At 34.3% G+C, this 24788-nt stretch overlaps 1 protein-coding gene across 1 annotated transcript in view; it reads right to left on the bottom strand.

The window, feature by feature from the left end:
* Positions 1-24453, bottom strand: part of Smn (survival motor neuron) — a 110393-nt gene extending 85940 nt beyond the window's left edge. The window contains exons 1-2 of the mRNA XM_090406383.1: positions 24326-24453; positions 15058-15135 (exon numbers count right to left, since the gene is read on the bottom strand). Coding sequence (XP_090262509.1) covers positions 15058-15135; positions 24326-24367 — 120 coding nt within the window. The 5' untranslated portion in view covers positions 24368-24453. The remainder of the gene's footprint in view (positions 1-15057; positions 15136-24325) is intronic.
* Between the last annotated feature and the right edge of the window lie 335 nt (positions 24454-24788).

The raw sequence follows: 24788 nt of genomic DNA on the forward strand, positions 1-24788 counted from the left end.
AAAAGCTAATTGTTTTTTTCTTTTGCTTGTGCAGTATAGCATCTGTTGAGGTTGCGAGATTTTTTTTTAACAGTATATAGAGACATTTTTATTCTAGTCTTCGGAAACAACAGACTAAAAAATATCTATTCTTGAATAAAAATGAATATTCTGTGTATTATAAGATGTTGCTGATCTACAATAAAATACCAGCATATGTGAGATTGATAAGACAGAAGAACCCCTGATACTAAAAAAAAAGACTAACGAATGTAGGATTCCCGAAAGTGTGGATAATTCTGATAATGATCGGATGTTATGTATACTGAGTCTCAGTAAACAAAATAAAATTCTTGGAAAATGGAGCAAAATATACACACCCAGAGAAATACACATAACATGTGTAACAAATTTTACGAAATGATTTGCTGCTCCATCAAACCATATTTATTCCCGCAATATTATGTCTCTCTCTTCATAAGTTTTTTTTTTTTTTTTATTACGCCATCATAAATTCACTTATGGTTAGACTTTATAGGATCATCTTTTTCTGATTTGTGCAGTTAGTTTGCTCTCTGTGTCTAGTGAGTCATTGAGTGAAGTGTGAATTGTAAATTTATAGTGAAACAAATTTAAACAGAAAATACATTTTTAAAGGTAAGTGTGTGTGATTTAATATTATTTTAAATGTTAGTTTTTATGATTTTTTTGCTTTTAAACTGAAATAATTTAATTTAGGATTAATTAAATAGTTGATTTTTAATAAAATATCCGGTCAATTTTTTTATATATGAAATTGTGCTAAAAACTTAATTCTGAATACTTTTCTTTCCCAAGAATTAAAGATCATTAAAATCGATGCAAAATGAAATTAACGTATTTATAGATTACATCGACAAATAATTACATCAAATAAAAAAAAAAGGCTACAAGTTGTTTATTAATGTAATTATTTAATTAAATCAATAATTATAAAATTTATTGATGTAATTATTTGTCTCCAAGCTTTTCCCCCCCTTCTGGAAAATTTTCTGCAGACGCACGACCATGCATACGGTCAAATTGACATAAAATTTGTAGTGGAGGTTGCATAAACTACACGACAGCACACCCAACCGAAATGTGCACGCGACGCCACTGATGACCATAATACAAATTTCACCAATCAAGATCCACAGAAGATGTCTTAGCCTGCATCACCTATTTCAGGACATGCCAAGGAAAGGTTTGGAGAAACTTGTGCTGTTGAACTTAGCAAACTGTTATCTTATGGTTTGCCTTCTTCCTTTTATAACCAGATTGCCAGTTTCTCCAGGGCTGTTCACTATATAATGGTGGAGGGTGTTCTCTTCAGATTTTCAAACTAATGCATGTATTAATTCTTAAGAGATTATTTCACACACTTTCTTCCTCATACATAAATGTATCTGCTCACTAACCTCAAGCCCAATTCAGTTTTGTTAATGATCGCACTCTCCACTCTTTCTACTTATATGACATACCTTGAGTGCTCAGCCATCTCACACTTCAAGATTTATAATGTGTCCTCAATATTGATCTTCACACTGTACTTCAGAGCAGCAATCTACCCACCTTTCATTACCTTTGATAATTCTCAACAATCAGGTCCAGATCTCTTCAGACTGCCTTTTAATTTGTCATATCACTTCTATAACATCCTCAGCTTCTCTTTCTGAGCACCTATTTCCTTTGAATACGTGTTCAAATTTAAAGTATCACTGATGTAAAAGAAGTCCAACCAGAAGACCATAGCATCAACTCTGTGCTGAGCTAGACCATGATTTTGGCTTTTCTCTTTTTTTAGAGAGAATGTAGAATTGATATTCTTGCAGCCATTTCTCAACAGAAAATCCTGTTTATCCAGAGTATAAGAGAAAACAACATGGAACCCAGCCAACACCTGTTTAGTCTTGAAGGAAGCTAACGTAGAGGAAAATTTATTGAAAGAAAGTGGGCACGAGTTATTTTTTAGGATCTTTGAAATTGGTTCAGATTCCAGCAAAGTACAGGAATGAGACTCTACATACAGAGCCAGAGTTCCTGGGATGCTTAAAGAACAAAACTAGACAACTGGGAGAAGACCTCCACATAGCCTTTTAAGTAATGCAGAAAACCAAACAGGGCTACTGACCTATTTGGTTTTCCGCATTCCAATGTTCACCTTCTTGTGGTGCACCCCTGTTGGATGTCTATTGCAACAATGAATGAATGAGGATGGGGCAGCAGCAATTAGTGCCATTGAAATTTTATTTTTATTGGCTTAAACTGTAATACAAAATGATAGTACAACATTTTGCCCAGTTAATTTGCCTAAATTGCACAGTTAAACACAGCCCCAGGTGTTTTCATAAGGGAACTAGGTCAAACAACAAAAAGTCAGCTACTGTAATAAATCCAAACATAATTCAAAATTGACATTATCAACATAAGATGCATCAATGGAAAAGAAATAGAACTAGAAGAATTGGATAGGTAATAGATCGATATAACAGGTGTTATTACCTAAACAAAGAAGGTAAAAATGAGCAAGATTTTTCTGAGCAGCAAATATGAGATGCTATATCCAAGCAATGACAATAAAGGAGATTTTATAATATGCAACACTAAATATGAGGATAATCTTCTTGAATAACTGACAATGTCAAGCAGCGTGATGTGGACAATGAGATGTAACTACCAATGATACTACACAAGGAAGAATTTTTAAAGAAATTAGAAAAGGCAGCTAACATAAAGAAAAATTCTTTGTTGGAGATCTAAGCAGCAGAATAGGAAATTAAAACCAGTAATGTTTTGGGAAAATTTGGGAAAAGGAACAAAGTAATAACAATGGTAAGTATCTACAGGATTTCTTTTCAGGGCATGGAATTATCACTAATACCATATTCAACATAAAGATGTGTACAAATTTACATGGAGAGAAGATGCAAGAAATAACAGTGATATTTTTGCACCTTATTCAGAACACAAAAGAATTGAAAACTAAATTGCCATTTTGTTTTGAACTGGATAAAGCTGAATATCATACTGAGAAGAAAAGAAAGTATCAAAACAAATTAAAGTTGAACAGCTTTCAAAAGCGAACTGTGGACCAGGGGGTGGCCAACCTATAGCACAATGGATCTCGATGATAATAAAAATTAAGTCTACTTATACAAAAAGTATTAACCAAAAACAGATTTGTAGGAAAAAAAACAACAACTAAACTTAGTCATTTTTATATTTTGTTTGCACATATCTTACACATTCACTTCTTTAAGGTATGACTTAACGCGAAATGTCTCGTTTGGAAAATTTCAAAATTGCACGACACACAATCCCTTATCTGCAGAATGTCACAGCGCAACCAACTGGAAATACGGATAATCCTTAGTTTTTGAATTAATCCATTTTTAGAAGGGACTCAACGGTCTGTTTTTTAACACTGAAGTCTATGGAAGACCACTGTGCACATCGTGATGCGTTAGCAGGCGCCTAGTATGTAGAGAAGACTAGCTTTGCGCTACTGGAATAATGGCGCCCACCGATTTTGAAATGGATATGCCTTTACCAGAGGAACTGAATGTACATAGGATATAAAGAAAATAGCTATAACACAAATCAGAAGCATTTTTGCTGGATGTCACCACATATAAAACATATTATTGAAGAACTTAAGAACTACCCTAACCTAACCATGCAATGTCTCTTGCAATTTTCCGGTAGTATACATGGTAGTCCATGGGGGTCTGCTGCGGTCTCCCGTACACTACCATGTTAAAGAACCGGCCGTTGAAAGGGAAGGAGTCCAATTAATCCATTATATTAATTCCCAAACCTGGAACAACCTGGAATTTTAGTAAGTTGCGTTATTCACACTAAAGTCTTTAAATTCGGTAAATTTGTGTATGGCCGTAATCGTGCAAGTAGTTATAAGTATCGAATTTAGTTTTACTGTATCCCTGAATAAGGTACGTACTGTACAGAGGCTTTTGCAGTCTTTGTAATTCTCAACAAATAGTGCAATTAGAGACAGCTGGACTAAAAACGGCACTAATTAATCACATTTCCCCCTCTCACAGAAACTAATGCTATATAGACTCAAACAAAACCATATGTTGCACTGAAACACAGTATCTAACTAAAAACTATTGTCCAATTTTTCAATTATGAAAAAATAAGTGTATATTTTATTGCATTTGAAATTCTCAATGTCATTATGACAGATCACAAAGGCTAACTTCAAATAAAATTCTACCAAGAATTGAAACATGCCATTTAATGAGTGTGTGAGTTCGCCTGCCATCTCAAATGCAAACAAGCAGCCATAAAATTCAACAAAGGGCTGAAACTTTGCGTGAGTTGAGCCTGCCATGAGCCAGCAGGTAATGAGAAGTTCCATCGAAACAATAAATGACACCCTGTCATGAATATGTTAAAACTAATTGTGAATGTTGTTATGCCAGTTGCAGATGTTATGGAATTTGATTGAAGAGAATTAGCATTTCAACTCAACACTTGTCGGTTGCCTTTGACTTTGGGTCGTGCAAACTTTTTACCGCACCAATCATATGCACATCTTCATAGCTACTCTCTCATGTAAAACAAAATTCAACTTGTATGTAAATGTAATAATTAAAAAAAAAAAGTTGAATAATTTATAAACACATAAAAGGATATCACCTGTAAATCGTTGATGTGTCACCTCTGGCACAAATACCATATGTTTGCCATCTAGGGATTACTGTATAAAGTGTTTAATGTTGAAAATTGTCTTTGTTTTCTGCTAGAAAAGCGCATTAAAAATCATAAGTGTGTTATTCTCAAGCTGAGCGGTTTATTTTCTAGTGGGTTACATACATATGTAATATGTTCTTTTTTGTAAAAGTTTATTTTTTTTTATAATGGCCACTAAAACTGCAACGAAAGAGAAAAACCACCCTACCTGTTTATTGGGGGGGGGGGGCAACATTGAAGAGGAAATTCATTTCTCTCGAAGAAAAAATTAAAATCTTGCATCGGTTGAAAATTGGAGAAAAACCAGGAATTGTTGCAAGGACTTCGAATTTAAATGGGTCAACAATTCAAACAATCAAACAAAATTAACATAAAATCTGACAAAGTGCTATTGCTGGGCCAACGATAAGTGCAAAGTGCATTGCTCGTGTACGCGATATTCTAATAGAAAAAAATGGAGAAACCTCTAATGATTTGGATAGAAGATTGCATCATCATCATCAAATTCCTGCCATGTACCTTCAAGGGGTGTACAGGATATGACAGTACTACATGAAAAAATTATATCATTATATTTCTATCGTCCAAGGCACTTTGTACCGTATCAAACCCAGAGGAAGACCACCTATATCTTGGTCTTCCCCTGGGTCGTTTTGCTGCCACCCTGGCAGAGAACACTTGTTTTGCTAATCTTTCCTCTCCCATTCTATTTAAGTGACCATACCACCTGAAATTAGCTCTGCTAACACATTCCTGGATGCTGACAATGTCAAGTTCTTTCCTAATATCCTCATTTTTAATATGATATTGCCATTGATGCCATCTGTTCACGATTATAATCTTTCTCAGGACTCTCATATCTGCAGTCTCTAGTCTTTGGTCAAGTGTTTTACTTCTGACCCAGCTCTCAGATCCATAAGTTAAAACTGGTTTGAACACTGTCTTCTATACAGTTAATTTAGTGTTCTGACTAATTTCTCTGTTATTCCATATGAATTTATTCAACTGACTTACCACCATACCAGCTTTGCTGATTCTGTTGTCTATTTCTATATTTAATTTACCATCTTCAGTAAAAATCGTGCATAAGTAGCTGAAATGTTTTACTTGTTCCACAGGTTCTCCATTCACAACACAGTTGACATTTTCAATTATTCTGCCAATTTTCATTGTCTTTGTCTTTTTATTGCTGACCTTCATACCATATCTATTACAACAGCTATTCAATTTAGTCAGAAAATCTTGCAGACTTGTAGCGGATTTATTTAGAAGTATAACATCATCTGCATAAAGCAAAGAGCTGACATTAACATCTCCAATTTTGATATCAGGTTTAATACCACTTTCCTTCATAATGTGATCCATATAGATAATGAATAACAGAGGGGATAACATACATCCTTGTCTCACACCAGATTTAACATTAAACCATCTTCCTGCACTTCCTTCAATTCTAACTGCTAACTTACAACTCAAATAAAGACTAAGTATTGCTTGATATAATGCCCCATTGACAGCATATAACTGCAGCGTATTGAATAGCTTCTCTCTTGGCACCTTATCATATGCCTTTACCAAATCGACAAAACTTAAACAGATCTTTGTTATATTCCCATGCTTTCTCGACTATTTGTCGTAAAGTAAAGATCTGATCCTGACAGCCTCTATTTGGCCTGAATCCAGCTTGTTCTTCAAGCTTTTCTTCCACAATTCTTCTCAACCGTTTCTCAAGTATACTTGCATAGATCTTGCCAGGAACACTCAGTAGGGAAATACCTCTGTAATTCTCACATTCAGTTTTATTTCCCTTTTTATATATAGGTACTATGAGAGCTCTACTCCAATCATCGGGAACTCGTCCCTCAGTCCAGGCTTTCTGAACTATGCAGTGCAGCCACTGTAAGACTCTTATACCACCATACTTCAGCATTTCTGGTCAAATATCATCTACTCCTGCTGCCTTTCCACATTTCAAGCCTTTGATGGCTTTTTCTACTTCAAGTATGGATATGTATTCCTGACTGCATGGCTGGTCAGTGTTTTTTTATCACTGTGCTGTCATCACTGCTTGTTTCATTTAGCAGTTTCTCAAAGTAATTACTCCATACTTCAAGGATATCTTTTTCTCTCATTTTCATGTCACCTTTATCATCTCTAACTCCTTTTACAGCACTCTTTCCTCCATTCCTAAGCTTCTTCAACAACCTCCAGAATATTTTCCACCTTCTTGATATTTATTTTCTATATTCTTGCCAAAGTCCTCCCATGACTTTTGTTTAGCTAGTTTAACACCCTGTTTAGCCTTCTTACATTTGTCTCTATATTCTGTAAGAGTAAAAGCTGACTTATTTGCCAGGAACTTTTGATATGCTTTCTTCTTTTCCTCCACTGCCTCTTTAACTTCCTGTGTCCACCAGGGAGTTCTGATATTTTGTATCCTTGCAGACAACCTCACCACATGCCTCTCTGGCAGAATCAATCAATGTTTTCTTCAGTTTGCCACTGAATCTCCAAGGTTTGATTCCTGTTCTCAAACTCTTTCATTTTCTTTTCAATAATCTTTCTGTATTTTAATCTACAGTTCACATCTGAGAGCTGCTCAACTTTTATTCACTTTAAAACTTTCTTACATGTCATTCTTTTCAATATGAAATTCAATTTTATACTGCTCAAGACTAAATAGTGATCACTTCCAATTTCAAATCCTCTGTACACTCTGGTGTCCTGCACCAGGGAGAAAATATCACTATCAACAATAACATAGTCAATGAGACTTTACTTATTCCTAGCGTCTTCTCTCCATGTGAATTTGTGCACATTTTTATGTTGGAACATGGTGTTAGTAATAACCAGTCCATGTCCTGAGCAGAAATCCAACAGATATTTGCCATTATTATTAGCTTTGCTCTTTTCTCCAAATTTTCCCAAAATATTTTTGTATGTCTCACAATCATTTCCTACTCTGCTATTTAGATCCCCAACATGGACCAACTTTTCCTTTTTCATTGTGTCAGTTGCTTTTTCTAAAGTGTCAAAACACTTCTACTTTAGTAGAACCTTCTGTGGGACCATAGGCACAAATAAGTCTCATTGTCCAGTTCCCCATTCTCACATTTGCCCACAATACTCTACTTGAGACTGACTGCCATTCAAGAAGATTAGCCTCGTATTTTGTGTTGAATACTATGGCTACTCCTTCTTTTCCTTGATTGTCATTGCCTGAATATAACATTTTGTATTTATTGCTCAGAAAGATCTCAACAGTTTTTGTCTTTTTTGTTTCAGTCACCCCTATTATGTCGATCTGGTACTTATCTAATTCCTCAGCTAGCTCCATTTCTTTGCCATTCAGGCTTCTTACGTTGATAGTACCGATCTTTAACTCTGGTGATGTTGTGTTGCGGTTTGTTTTCAGATTTGTTCCAGTAGCTGACTTTTCGCTGTTCGCCCTGGTTCCCTGGCGAAAACAAAGGGGGCCTTGTTTAACCGGGCGACGCCCCAGCCAGCATGAAATTTTGTCATGTTGTACCATCATTTTTTATTTTGGTTTAACCAATTAGAATACAATTTGGTCGGCTAAATCCCAAATTGGCAGCCTATCCTCGTTCGTTCAGTATCAAAGTAGATACCCAACATGGTGCACCACGAGAAGGTGAGGATTGGACATTAGGTCAGAATCCCTGGTCGGTTCTCCGCATTCCTTTAAAGGCTATGTGGAGGTCTCCTCTCAGTTATACAGCTATGACCCTTAAGCATTCAAAAGAAAATTCCTTTGATTGGTCATCTTATTAAGCAAAAAGCCCTCAAAGTTTATAAACATTTAAAAGACCTTGATCAAGATTCTTCAGAAAAAAATCTCTCAGCATGGATTTTGTGCCAGTAAGGGTTGGTTCGAAAACTTTAAAAAGCGGTTTTCTTTGTATAATCTTAAAATCCAGGGAGAATCAGCATCAGCAGATGTTGAAGCTGCTCAGAAATACCCAGCAGAACTTTTAAAATCATTGAAGAAAGTGGTTATAGTGCAGACCAGGTGTTCAACGAGGATGAATCTGGGTTATATTGGAAAAAAAAAAATGTCGAAACGCACCTATATTTCGAAAAATGAAAGATCAGCTCCTGGATTCAAAGTTTCCAAAGATAAAATTATTCGACTGTTTTGTAGTAATGCATCAGGTGATTACATGACAAAACCAATGTTTATTAACCTACCCGCAAATCCTTATGCGATGAAAGGCCTCGACAAGTCCATCCTACCTGTTTATTGACAGGCCAACAAAAAGGCACGAGTTACAACTAGCATGTTTGAAAATTGAATTTTCAAGTGTTTTGTACCCGATGTAGAAAGTTACACAAAGAAAAAGAATATTGACTTCAAAATTCTACTAACTTTAGACAATGCACCAGACCACACAAAATTTAAGCCATCCGAATATTAAAATAACTTTTTTGCTGACTAATACTACTTCACTTATTCAACCACTTGACCAAGGAATAATATCAACGTTTAAGTCATATTACATTCATCGAACATTGCAATTAATTTTGGAGAAAATGGAATCTAATTCAAACATGACGCTGCCTCAAGTGTGGAAAGTTTTCAATATTGAATTGTGTGAAAATTATTTCTCTGTCCATTAAGGAATTACAACCCTCTATGCTGAATGCTTGCTGGAAAAAAATTTGCCCTGAAGCCGTTCTGGAACAAAATTGCGTACCTCCAGTGGATGCTGAGCTAAGTCATATAATAAGCGTTGTACACATTTTTGGTGGAGAAGGCTTTTGCGATATGGTTGAAAATGAAATTAGTGAATTAAGTGATGGGGAAATAAGTTTAAATTAGGAGGAACTGGTACAATTAATAGATGACATCGAACCAAATGGTGGGGAAAGTTCTGCCGAAGATTCTGATTGTGATGAATCTGTTAAAGAATTCAATTTAAAGAAACTAGCAGAAGGATTGGACTTGGCAAGAAAGTTAGGAAGCTATTTTACGGATAATGATCCCTCAACGGAGCACTCTGAAAAATTCACGTGACAATTGGATATTTGTTTAGTTCCATATTATGAACTTAATAAAAACTTGCAACATAGTGGTACGCAAGGTCTTATTACTGACTTCTTGATAACTAAAACAGCCAAAGTATGCAATGAGAATTATATAAATGATGTCCAAGAGATTTCAAGTGATGATGGCGTCCAACCACTCTTAAATAAAGAACATCTGCGAAATGTTATTCTTGAAGACAGTGATGACGATTAAAAAATATGCACTTTATTTTATTTTGCCTAAAGTATTTTATGCATTATAAGCAATGAAGTTTACGTACAATTTATATTTTTATAAGTGTACACTATGTATTTTGTTTCATAGTTTATGTTTTCTTTACTTATATGAATTACCTGAATTAAATAAAAATATTTTTTTTTGTATATTTCAGTGTTGTTCATATAATTACAAAAAAAAAAAACTATTTCGGAATATAACTCTACTTTTTCAATGTGATCTAAGTCTCGCATAACGTGATTTATATAATGCAGCATTTCTATGGAACCTAACATCCACGTTATATGAGAGTTACCTGTACTTTCTCTTGCGTCTGCAGTATTGTAGCTGGTAGTGATTTATATTACGCAAACAAATCCCTTTTCCATTTTTTTCATAAGTTTTTGATTATGCCCATCATAAATGCAAATATGAAAGTCTGGAGTTCATAGGATCACGTATTCTTCACTCCATCCCCAGATACTAATAACACAAGTGCACACATATCACAGATGTAAATTATTCATAATCCATTTTACAGTACTGAAAGTATTTTTATTCACCCCTATTCTTTCTTTTCCTTATATTTATTATTCTTTACATCTTTTAGCAAATCAAGTATAGTAACTAATAATCAAATATATCATTCTCTTTAATTATTGTTTAATAACTATATTCTGAAAAGAACATTCCTTTTCACCAATCCCCTCCCCTTTCCTCAATGCAGGATTAGTTACAAATGAAGAAACTACATCAAGAATATCTTTTTCTCCAGTTTTCATGTCACCTTTATCATTTCTAATTCCTTTTACAGCACTATTTCCTACATTTCTGAGTTTCTTCAACAACGTCCAGAATAAAATTGCCAGTAAATTCGCTCGCTTTGACAGATGGCTGGGTTCATGGTGAGCAAGCTATGATCACCAACCTGAACATGTTAATAAGTAGTTTGATAGTGTCTATATTTTTAAATGAATGATGTGCAGTACTGTTTAGCATGAGAAGGTAGGTTTACAATATATTGAACCCATCAGTGTGCAAGATCAAGAACAAGAAAGGAGCATGTCCAGAAATGCTAATTTCTTTCTCTGTAGAAAATTTGACATCAAGTATAGGCTATTAATTTTTGTTAAGGTATGACAGAAGAGCAGCTGCTTAAGGATGTGGCCATTCAAAAATATCATCCACCTAGCATACATAGAATAATGGTTGAAGCTGGAAATAATGGGACAAATAATGATCTTCTGGATGCTCAAATTAGTAATCTGCTAAGGAAGGGAAGGAGGGGTGGGGGAGGCATGAAGAGAGGACTCTTCCATGTAGCAGTATCCACAATCAGCTGCTTATCCTTCATTTTAATATCATACTTATGCCAAATGGAAGCCTTTTGGCTCTGTACTTTAGTAATTAATTATGTACATACTGAGAGTTTACTTATTATAAATATAACTTTGACATCAGATGGCCAAGGTGTAAAGAGTTTTGCTATCTTTAGGCTTCTGCCTAGTCTCTGATAAGAACCAACAGTTTGAAACACTGTCAAGTCGGTGAAACCTAATTTAACCACTACTATAAGCAGAACATATAGCTTCTGATTAGAGCTTATGTTATCTAAATAGTAAACACTAAGGCAACTCTGATGCCAAAGGTTATATTATCATAAGCATTATAGTAATCGAAGCTTTCTTTCTAATTGAAATATATTTTTCTATATTTTTCCATAAAAGATGGACAGATCCATATCCTTCAATTTAATATCTTACTTATGCCAAACTGAAATCCTTTTGCTCTGTACTTCACTAAGTAATCTTTTTTTAATCATATATTTGTATCAATCTTATATCTACTGTACTATTGTAAAAGTTCGATGTTGCCAAAATATAAATTATCTAAAACATCAACTTTTTACAGTGGGAACACACCTATATTTTCTTGTACAAATGTACAGGTAACCCTCGTATAATGCGGATGTTAAGTTCCATAGAAACACCGTGTTATATAAATCACGTTATGCGAGACTGAAGGTTACAGAGAAAAAGTAGGGTTATGTTCCGAAATAGTTCTTTTAATTATATAAACAATGGCATACCCAACAAAAATATATTTTTATTTCTTGTAATTCATGTAAGTTAAGAAAACATAAACTATGAAACAAATACATAGTATAAACTTATAAAATTACAAATTGTACGTAACCTTCATTGCACATAATAAAGTGCATATTTTAATCATCATCAATCTCATCAAAACGAACATTCGTAGAAGTTCTTTATTTACGAGTGGTCAATGTCATCATCACTTGAAATCTCTTGGACATCATTTGTATAATTCTCATTGCATACTTCAGCTGGTTTAGTTATCAAGAAGTCATTAATAAGACCATGCTTACCACTATGCTGCAATTTGTTATTAAGTTCATAATAGGGAGCTAAAAAATTATCCAATTGTCTCATGAATTTTCCGAATGCTCCATTGAGATCATTATCCGTGAAATAACTTTCTTGCCAAGTCCAATCCTTCTGCTAATTTCTTTAAACTGAATTCTTTAATGGATTCATCGCAATCGAATTTTCGACAGAGCTTTTCCTGCCATTTGGGTCGACGTCATCTATTAATTGTACCAGTTCCTCCTGATTTAAACCTATTTCCCCATCAATTAATTCACTAATGTCGTTTTCAACCATATCGCAAGAGCCCTCTAAATGGCCATCACTATAAAAATAAAAGTTTTACATAAAAAAACATTACATATTGTATGTAACTCACCAGAAAATAAAGTGCTCAGCTTGAGATTAACACATTTGTGATTTTTTATTTTTTTAATGGGGAGCCTGTGTAGCTCAGTGGATGTGGTGTTTGCACACCACGGCGCTTGACCGCACAAAGGAAGACGTCTTGGTTTCGAATCTAGTCGTCGACTAGATGAAATTTTTCTAAGCCTTTTTTCGACTGGTTCCCGAGTTGGTCGATCTCTGGCACAGGCAAGCAGGTTGTTCTCTTGGGAACTCAGGTTTTTCGTCCCGTAAACTCAAGAAAATCGACCGCAGAACCCACATTATTTCAGACATTCAATATGAGTGTTAGGATTAGGAACCACGAGATGGCAGCACTTGTTGAGCCGTCTCTCTTCACTGCATGGCGCTTAATTAGTGATAGCCTTGGGCCAGCTATCTCTGATTGGGTACCAGTAAAGACTGAACTGCCCACTCAGTCTCCAAAAGTTGGATAGGGCTGAAACGGCCTCAACTACTCCCTATATATGGGAATAAAAAGGCGTTAGCTGATGGGGTTTTTTTTTTTTTGATTTTTAATGCGCTTTCCTGTAAGAAAACGTTCAACAATAAACACTTCATATGGTAAACAATTGACGCACATGCGTGCTAAAGAGTATTTCCCCTAATATAAATTCACTACTTATCACTACATGCGCGATATGGGCAAACACAAATTTAACGAAGATAAAATTAGATTTTTAAGTTGTGCGGTGAAAAATATATGAAAAGATAAAGGATTACTGCAATTTGTAGACAGCGTTACAGCGAAACCGCATTGTATAAGTATCGTGTTATACAAGGAACCTACCCTATATCCCGCCAGCTGCTGTAACTATTCATCAGTGCCCTGTATCGCTTCGAGGAGAATTCCAAAACACAGAATGGAGGAGAGCAAAACCCCTCAAGCGCTGGAATAAGAAAAAAGGTACGGAAGACACATGCAAGATAGGAAGAGACCCATGTGAGTCTATCTATTCATTAATTGTTTGTGAATTAAGAAAGAATTCATTCCCTATCAAACTGTTAAATTGTCTAGTTAAGGAGATAGCATTCAGAGTGTTAACATTACTCATAAATGCGTATAATCACTAATGAGTAAAGCATGAGTGCAGTTAATTTCCCTCGGAGAAAATATTGAGCTATTGAAGTTTTTTTGATTAATTATGTGTGTACTTATGATTGATTATGATAGAGTATGTTCTTGCTATCATATCATTAGAATGTTTGAAACTCAATGAGGTGGATTGTGTGATATGATTACCTAGATTATGATTAAGTGTTTGAAAGGAATGAGATTCTGAGAGATATATATTTGTATACATGTATGTTGTATTTTGATTGATACTAAATTAGGAATGTCAAGCACACCTGACAAATTCATGTTATGTGTATAATTTCCTGATAGTTGTAATATAAAGTATGCTTGTTGATATGCAAGTCTAAACTAAATTAGTGTGAAAGAATATACTAGAAAACAAGTTGAGTGATTGAGAAAGACTAAGAATTACCTTTCATAAATGAATCTTGTGATTTCATGTGATATGTACAATTATTAGACCAGAAATTAAACTTATTGTTATTGTTGATAAAAATAGTTGTCTGATTCAATCTTTTGCAATGCACTGATCCTAAAAACACTATTCGGACCTGATAATGGAACCCCAATGATTAGTAGTGATTTAAGATAAAAAGTGAGTAATTTTGCCATGACTGCAAACCTTGGCTAAGATAGGATAAGTGATTATTTGATCTACTAGGATATGAAAGCTTTCTTTTGCCTATAGGGGAATTTCAGAGATGCAGTCTTCAAACAAATAAATATCTGGAGATCCCAGGCATGAGAAAAAATACTTAAGGTAGAATAGGAAAGAAAATTACAAAATATTAAGTTATAGAAAATAAAAGGGTTTTTAAATAAATAAATAACATTATATTACAACGGCACAGCCGACATAGATAGAAAACCTAAATAGAAATGATAAGATAAAGATAATATTGTTAATAAGACATAAATATAAAAGAAAAAACCCCATTTACACTATGACAACCTAGATGTGGCTCTTACCTCTTTAGAAATACACCGCTCTCAATCACATAAAAGATATTATTTAAAATAAAGAGCCAACAGGCTTCATTTCGGTGATGTAAACATTATTTAAATTAAGGGGATATTAACGTGGGATTTAATATCTCCTTAATTTAAACACAAAAGATAGTTTCAATATAAAGATTTGGTTACATATTATTAATAAATGGGTAAAAATATCAATGTATCAGTATGGAGTCAATACTTCATTGTCTTACCTTTACACGATTAACTGCACGGTCATAAGCTTTAATTAATGCAGTGTCATCCCAAACATCTTCATGGTCAGCATCATGCTTTGTAGGAAAGATGAAAAAAAGTTAAAATATTTACAATTTACAGTAAAATATAATTAATATCTCATATACTTACTTTACAGTATGCAACTGCTTCAAAATGGTAGAAACATAAAACAAGAAATTCTGGTACCAAAGTAATGAAACTAACTAGATAAATTTAATTCACATATTATATATTTCACTTAAGGAGAGAAAGTGCCAGAAAACTGAAGCAATTAGAAGCAAAGGGAACATATGTCAGAATCACAAAAAATAAATTAAGAGTGATGACTTAAATTTCAGAAGCAAACTGATAAAGAGAATGTAAACTCAGTTATACAAGATAACTGGCTGAATGGAGTATCTCCCACTTTACAACCCAGATCAGTGGGTCTTAACCCTTTTAGTGATCGGCACCCCCCTTGAATCTAAAAATAAGTTCTCGCACCGCCTTGAAAAATGTGTTTATATTCCTTTATTTAGGAAATTACATCTATTGCAAGATAATTTATTTATTTAAAAATAAAGACATACATTTACACATACATACAATATTGTTTTATACATATACATAAAATATTGTTTTTATGTGCAAAAGTGATGAAAATCCCATTTCACACAGGTAGGTGGTGACAAATGGTAAAAGTGTCTGCAATGCTGCTTTTGCTAGCCATGGATAAGGTTCTAACTGTGTACACCAGAATTGTTCTAAGTCCAGTTTTTCAAATTCCATTCGAATACGTGCATTGGCTCGTATTTTAATAAGATCTTCTTTTATTAAATAGCTGTCGTCCATCGAATCTGGGTCAAAATTTAGAAACTTCTCTCACACCCCCAGGTTAGGAACCACTGACCTAGATGATGTAAATTCAAATTCCACCATGGCATTCATGTCTGCAAGTGTCTTTAGATAGTAGCTAATTTTCATCATTCAGATGTTTGACCTCATGGTTTAACCCAACAGGCTAGGACGTATATATATATATATATATATATATATATATATATTGTGTGTGTGTGTGTCCAGATAAATCTGGATACGATTCTGTAACACCTATTGCATAACATGGATAAGAAGTGCAAGTTGGCTCGCTATTTCATCCATCTCGGCCAGTACAGAGGTTAAGGATTATTTAATCCTCGACTCATTCATTGTATTAAAAATTAAGGATGCACCAAATATTTGATTTTGCTTTGGTATTTGGCCTTGGCCGAATTAAAAAAAAAAAAATTGGAAAAAGCCTCCCCTTAATTTTCATGACCAGATACAAAGGCTTGTCATTTGTGATAGGTACTTTCCTTGGTCCTTTTTATTTTGGCATATATTATGCAGTCTTAAAAACTGTTTACATTATGTAGTATTAAAATTTATCTTAAAATATTGGAAAATAGTAGTTTTGACCATGAATAATAAAAAAAAAATATTTGAAAATTTTAAGATTTATATGCAGATGCAAAATATACAAGGAATAAAATATGTGGATGATACAGAAAAAAAGGAATTACTGTATTTGCCAGCATATAAGATGCGCTTTTTTCTTTGAAAATAGGTCTGAAAAACAGGGTGCATCTTATACGCCGTTTTTTATTACTTTCATTTCTGGAAATTCTCTGTTCTGATTTACGTGATTTCTTTCTTACTTCCTTGTGGTGTGGGAGAGCATTTCCAGTTACGTTAGTTATGTATTCCAGTTACTGGAAGAGATTCTAGTATTCCAGTTATGGATAGATAACATTTGGTCTAGGCACTCTGGCGGACTGTCGAAGCCTGCCCTGCTAGTATGGGATCAGTTTGGTTCTCACAGAACAGAAGATGTTAAAAATAAACTGAAAACTCAGTTAGCTGTAATTCCTGGAGGTCTAACTAGTCAGCTTTAACTGTTAGATGTCTGTATTAATAAATCATTTAAAAGGGATTTATGAAGGAGAAGTGGAACACTGCATCCAGAAGACTGCTGGATGCAGTCTTCAGACTTTGAGGTTACGCCATCAGGAAGAAGCCTAGCATTTTGCAAGTTTGTGAGTGGGTCAAAGCTTCATGGGATGCTATGAAAACTGAGACAGTGGTTAAATCATTTAAGAAGTGTGGCATTAGTAATGCACTGAATGGTACAGAGGATAATTTGTTGTATGAGGACTCAGATTCTGATTTAGATAAGGTGTCAAGTGTCTCTTCATTTAGCTCTGGAGATGAATTTCGGGGGTTTGATGAAGAAGATTAAAAGGTGGGTACTCTTTCCTAGTTAGATTAGGTATTTGTTGAAAGTAGATCTACTTGTTACTTTATATTTGAAATATTCTAAATTCATTACAATATTCAGTGATGAAGTTTTTTTTTCCTAAAAAATGTGTACCAAAAAGGGAGTGCATCTTATACGCCGGCAAATATGGTATACGTATTGTTTCTGGAAAACTTTCCATGTTACTACACTAAATAAACATTAATTTTTATGCTATATTGCCTATTTTTGATTAGGAGTACCTTTTGTTTTTTTTAAATGTCATTGGCTTTTTAATCAATTTTTAGGGCACATTACTGATGTTTTAAAAACAGATACATGAACATATGGGAAGAATAATTTTGGACATACCATGTATGTCGGCGTATAAGACGAGGCCTAAATTTTAGGCTATTTTTAGGTTTTAAGCTTATGTCGGTTGTATACGATGACCCCCCCCCCCCAATTTCTTCTTTCTTGTATTAATGCAACGTTAGGTATTGTTGTTATATCCGTTATTTTTATATCTATGCGTATCTGTTTTTTTTTGCATAGCATAGATTCAGTATTTACACAAATTGCCGCAATTAAAAGTAATTAGCCCCAATTTTAATTAATTATTAATTTTGCATTTTTTTTAATTTTAGGATTATTAAATTGTTATCATTTAAAATCATGGAACCAGCAACAAAATGATGAAAGTATGAAGCTCGATTTAAAATAAGGGTAATTGAAAAGCAAACTAATAACTGTGCTGCTGCAAGAAAGAAGATATTTAAAAAAAACTGCCAAAGAAAAATGTGTGATGAGAATGGGGATCACCCGATGGCTGCAACTGGAAAATCATGTTGCAGAATGAGTATTTGAACAAAGGCAGAATGGTTATCTTGTTACAAGAAATATGATTAGAGCATATGCAAAATGGTCAAGATTGAATCCAGATGAAAGTATAGAATTTCAATCTACTTCAGGATGGTGTAATCATTTTATGAACAGACATAATAAGCAATAAAACAGTGGAGTCTAAAGGTAGTAAGAGTGTGCTAGTTCGAAGTACAGGTCATGAAAAAACAAGGTTCATGGTTGTGTTGGCATGTTTGGCCAATGGAACCAAGTTAAAACCAATGATCATCTTCAAACGTAAAACTAAACCTAAGATAAAATTTCCTTCGTTGTTTTTGTACATTTTCACAAAAAAGGATGGATAGACGAAAATGGTGTGAAATTATGGATAAATAATGTGTGGAACACGCGATCAGGTAGTATAATGAAGAAACAGTTTATTAGTATGGGATATGTTTTGTAGTCATTTAACCGAGAATTCTAAAAGTCTTCTAGAAAAAAAATAACACAAAAATTGCTGTTATACCAGGTGGTTTAACTTCTATATTGCAAACACTAGACGTCTGCTTGAACAAACCATTTAAAGATCACATGCGAGAAGAGTGGAATAATTGGATGTTGACTGGTGAAAAATCATTTACAAACAGTGAATCTATGCACGCTGCATCACTTGATATGTTGTGCAATTTTTTGATCAAAGCGTGGTATCTCTAATCTTATGGATGGTACGGAAGATGAGCTGTTGTGGGACACTGATGACAAAACTAAATCAATTCACCGGATTCGAACTGGGATCCATATGACTATCATTTAAACAATGAATCTGAAGAACTAATTTTCAACAGATGAAAAAATTAACATGAAAATTTAGATTAATAATTATTATTAGTTTTTTAAGACTTACATCTATTGTAATATTTTAAATAAATTTATGTAACAAAAAATTAATGCGATTTGTTTATAAACACTGTCTATTTTCTTATGTAACAATGTATTGTAACTACCTGAATGTTCATCCAAGAAATTAAGCTTCCCTTTTCATACTCACTGTATAAGATGACCCATGATTTCGAGGGATTTTCTGCAGTACTTGAGAGTCATCTTATATACCTTTGTAGGATGTTCCTGGTTGTCTTCTTATTGAGCAAGATCTGGCATATGGTGATATACATTTGCATTACTGCTTAAGTATGAATGAAAGGAAGGGGGTTGGAAATGTGGAGATGTTAGAGAATTGCAGGTGAGGCAAGGTGTTTTAAAATTTATATACCTCTTGCCTCAGCAATTCTCTCACATCTATCTGCACATTTCCAACCCCCCCCCTTTCCTTTCAGTCATACTTCAGCAGTAATGCAAATGTATATTGCCATATGCCACTCAATAAGAAGATAACCAGGAACATTCTAGTCCAAAATTATTCTTCCTCATGTCTAAAACATCAGTAATGCCCCAAAAATTGAGTAAAAAGCCAATTACATATATGGATGCCCAAGCATCCATATATTCACCTTTTACTGGTCCATTTTGATAAGGTTTCACTGGCCTGACAGCTGTTTTGAACTCAATGGTTCTCCTCAGAGACCAGGCAGAAACTTAAGAAATCAAAAACTCTCGTTCAGTACTAAGGAACTCGAAGTGTCGGAGAGGTGTATTTTTCGTAAGCAAACTCTCGGTTGGTGCATAAAGTATTTACTAAAATAAAGAACCAAAAGGCTTCAGAGAGAGAGGGGGGAGGGAAAGGTGGGAAATCTTCAAAATTGGCTTAAATTTTGAATTGGTCTGTGAATATCTTTCATATATTTTCACCATATCTATGGAGGTTAAACAATAGATATTATAACTATATACATCATACAAAAAAAAGTAAAGAAAAAATCAATTATTGCAATTTCAAAAAGAATAAGTTCCTGCTGAATTATCACTGGATATACATTTTTTATACATAAACACTGGATATACATGTTTAATATGAAAACAAGGCCTCACAATGGTAATGTCATTTTTTGTTCATAAAAGTAGAAACTAGTTTCTAAAACTGAAGCATAATGATCAATATAACTGGGGTATTTTCCAAGGAAACAAAACAAAAGCTCATATTTATTTTAATGAATGTGATGTTTAAAAAATACAAATCCTTAACATAATGATTTTCAAAGCAAACATTTGAAAATTATGCAAGAATAATAGCTACAGTAAATGAAAGAATAAATGCCGACCAACCAGCCTGGCATTTATGTCTGGTTAGCATATCTGCTCTCCAGCCAAAATGCTGTGGGTTCGAACCCCACCGTGGACATGGATGTTTGCGATTGTCTGTGGAAGTGGTGGTAGGCATGGTGTAGTTGCAGTTCGATGGACTATCTGGAGGTGTCATATAATAATAAATCTTCTGTTCATTGTATTGATCTGAAGAATAAAATACAGCAAATTTACTACTACCATTAAATAATTTCGTTGCAAAGAAGAATCTACTGCCATTACAGGATCAACTGTTTATTTTCAAGCATGTCAAATTAGTTTTTATATTCGGGAAGAAACAAATAAGTTGTGCAGCAAAAATCTGAAATTTTGAAAGACGAAGAAAATTCCAAGTAACTCAGTACACGTTACCTCAACTCAACCTTGTGTAGCTCCATGATAGAGCAACACAAGGTATTGCCATTAGTAGATTAACGACATTAGTTAATCCACTAATGGAAATACAATTGCTGTTAAGGGATTAACGGCAGCGAAGAGTAATTACGTGATAAAAGACGGAATGCTGATGAGGTTTTGATCCATGAAATCCTAAGGTGCTCTAGTATTTCATTCACATCAGCCAGTTGGGAGATTAAACCTCCAAACATCATGGTGGTTTTTTTTTTTTTTGGTTTTTTTTATGTTGGGCCCATATACGAGAGGTCTCCTTTCCCATCCTACTACCCATATACGATATATGGGTAGCGGGATGGGAAAGGAGAAACTTGTTGCTATTTGATTTAAAAGCCTGTATATTGTATTCCTTGAGAAATACATCAGGGGGAGGAAGACTTCCACAGTACAGCAATAGCAGGGATGAAGGAGAAAGAAAATAAAATTGTTCTGTGGGTTTCAAGGTGTACTGTGAAGGGATGTTGGGAGGTAACTGTACATGTTCCAATGGATTTAGTACAGATTGGGGAAATTATTGATGCTGTTTCAGATGAGCATTTTCCATGAAAATATTTGTAGAATATACAAATTGCAGAGACTAAACGTCTATGTGAAAGTGGGGGGAGTAAGTTGGTAAGAGATGACTCATTTATCAGTCTAATTGCTCTCCTTTGTATTGAGTCAAGCATTTTGAGGGAGCTTTTAGGAGTCCCACTCCAAATGTGGGAACAGTATTCGATAGCTGGGCGGATTTGATTTGTATAAGGTTAACAGATGTTTTGAAGTGAAGTAATGTCTTGAGCAAAGGAGAAAGCCTAGTTTTTTGGAAGCTGAGGATGGAATAGTTGTGATGTGTTTATGCCTGGAGAGGCCTGATGTCATGGTAATTCCGAGAAGAGAAATTTCATCTTGTCTGGGAATTTGACTGTTATCAAAAATAATACTGGGGGGAAATAGTTCTTTTTTGTGAAAAATAAGACAGAACGGGTTTTACTAGCTTTGAAGTTGACGAGGTTATCTGAGCCCCATCGGAAGATGTCTTGGAGGTCTCAATTAAGGGAAGTTGTGGTTGATGTTCTGAAGTGAGTTGTGTAGGGTAACACTAAAAGAAAGGAAAAGAAAGGATGTGTAGGGTAAGGTTTATCTAATGTTTAGTTGGATACCAGAAAAACCTCAACAGAAATGAGGATTGCTACCACAATGTATAAAGAATCAATCAGGAAAAAGATGAACTAGCAGAAGAATACTATTTGGGTATAACTGGTATTATGTTAATTTCTTTCTTTTAAGGGGCAACATCTGATGGGTTCAATCCTTAGTATATATTTGTTGCTAATAATCAATAAAGTTCAGTCTGAACTGAAAATAAATAAATCATGTAGCTCAAAATAATTAGGGTCAAGGAGATTTGACCATGATTTTTTTATTAAATTATTTTTAGTTGTTTTTAATTTTTTTTTAATTTTTAAATCATGTATTCATTGCAACCCAGGTTGGCTAAGTTGTTAGCAAATATGCTTTCCAATCAACAAATGGTGGGTTGAAATCTCACTGTGAGCATGAATGTTTGTAACTGTCATCAGGTGGTAGATGAATTTCACTGCGCAGTGAGAGACTCCGTAGTTACATTATCAAAGCCACTTGAAAAGTTCTATGTTGTCCCTAGAACAGGATTTCTGATATGTAAATCACACACACACACAAATATATATATATATATAATTTTAAAAAAAATCCTTGGTCCACTCGTGGTAATGTACGATGGGTGGGCTTTATCTTTCCTGGAACTCTTCACAGTTCAGTATCAATGATGGTCTTTAGCAGGATTTTGAATCCAGCCAAAAATCTGGATCAAAAGATCTGGATTCAAATCAAGCCACAATATAAAGAACCTTTATCAAGGCATTTCAACTGAAAACAAGTTATCTAGTTTCGTATACAGAGGTGGTAGGGTTTTTCCTCCTGGAAACTCAGGTTTTTCAATCCACTAGAGGCGAACTGGCCAGAACAATATATGCAATTTACAGGTATTATAACCTGGTCCAGTAGCCTTAGTTTCTTCAGTTGTAAATCCAAAAAACCTTTGTGTGAGATAACAAAAAAAAATTTTTTTTAATAAAAATAAAATAATTTTCACTGATTATGTCAGTGAAATTGAATTTGAAAGTGGAATTTGAAAAGAAGTAGTAACTATTAATTTCAAGACATACAACAGTATAGAGGAGACTAAAAAAAGGCACAGTTTCCAATAGGTGGATTTGTACTTTTCTGCCACCTTGGTCAAAGAAGTTTAGAAAAGTCAAGACTTTCAGATGCACTGAAGTTATCTGCAAAGATAAAACAATAAAAATGCCAAGGTGGATACCCTAAGAACCAGTCTACGGAAAGAAATAATAAAATTTGCCAGCCAGGTTGGCCAAGTGGTTAAACCAGCATACCCACTCTCCAACTCAGGATGCAGCTTCAAATTCTGCCGTGAACATTGATGTTTGTGTTTCGGTGGGATTTCATCACTCAGTGTAAGAGCATTGCTCTACAGGCCAGGAGTAGCTTGAAAAAGTGCCATGTTTGATCTCTAGAGCAGGATGTCCAAATCTAGGAAAAAAAATAATATTATATATTAATATAATTAACGGCTATTTTAGCCTGTTTTTGTTTAGGAGTGTCCCTTATATTTAATACATTGGCTAACATAACTCAAAAAGGGGTATATATATATATATTTTAGGGCATTATGGGCGAGTATAGAAGGCAATTATGGAAAAATAAAAAATGTGGAAAAATTTTGTACATACCAAACTGGGATCCCAGTTTCCACATAAGGATACCCTTCCCCTTCGTTTTCCCCCCCTCTCCCCACAACAAAATAATATATATATAAATATATATATATTATTAATAGTAACCCGGGTTTCCAAACTTATTTCACGTGTCCCAAGCACTCCCCCGTGTTCTTCCCCCCCCCCTTAAAAGCATGTTACTTTTAACATGTAAAAAAAGCACTGTTACTTATCAATGCATGAGCACAAATGCTTTGCTTTTTGCAGTATATTAAACTACGATCAGTGGCACTGGCACAAATTCAAATTGTATTACTCAGTTTCGACATGAATTTTGGTAAGCTGCTTCATAATTTTGTTAATGAATTTGTTTTCTGTTTTCATGAAATACTGCTTTCACTTATATATCACACATAACGAAAGATGGCCGTGTAGTGATACCGCCAATGCTCTAGCTCAAAAAGAAACCACCAACGCATGCTGTCAGCCTAACAGCAGTAAAACCGATGCTACCAATTCAACTCAACGTAAGCAAGAATACCAGAAACTGAATTTGGTGACTTGTGCGCAAACTTCAATATACTTGACAAGAATGGAAAGGAAAGCAGAAACTTTTAACTCTTGTCACTCTTATCCAATAAATCACAATGCAAGACACCGCACCATTTCAACGAATTTAGTCAATTCAAATAAAATTTTGTATTAAAAATAATTTTCCAAAACGCATTTAATTACCTTACTCCCTTTCCTCCAAACAATATCACCATCACAAGCCATGACAAATTACACCAAAGCAAAAGAAAAGAAACATTAACCAGAAATAGCACATGTACTGAATACAACAATGATAGTTACATCCCCCAAGTGGGAATAATTGGATTTCAATCCGCGGTTGTACAAAAATAAATATATTAAAAAAAAACAAAAAAAAAAAACACCGATTTCATATCATGAAATTTTTAGCACAAAAATTACACACACATACGATAGTTAGATAGATTCGATGCAACGGATTTATTTGACTATTTAACTTAAATAAATTTAATGACTATAAGTTGAGAGATACCAAAATAGAAAAAAATCAAAAAAAAAATTTTAAAAAAAATCAGCTAACGCCTTTTCATTCCCGTATTTCATTCCCGTAGTAGGCGAAATTAGTTTCGTCTCCTTAGAAGACTTCATCGGATGCATAACATGA

The sequence above is a fragment of the Typopeltis vanoorti genome, chromosome 16 (assembly GCF_054136105.1).
Source record: "Typopeltis vanoorti isolate ZY-2024b chromosome 16, IOZ_Tvanoo_1.0, whole genome shotgun sequence".
Classification (NCBI taxonomy): Eukaryota; Metazoa; Arthropoda; class Arachnida; order Uropygi; family Thelyphonidae; genus Typopeltis; species Typopeltis vanoorti.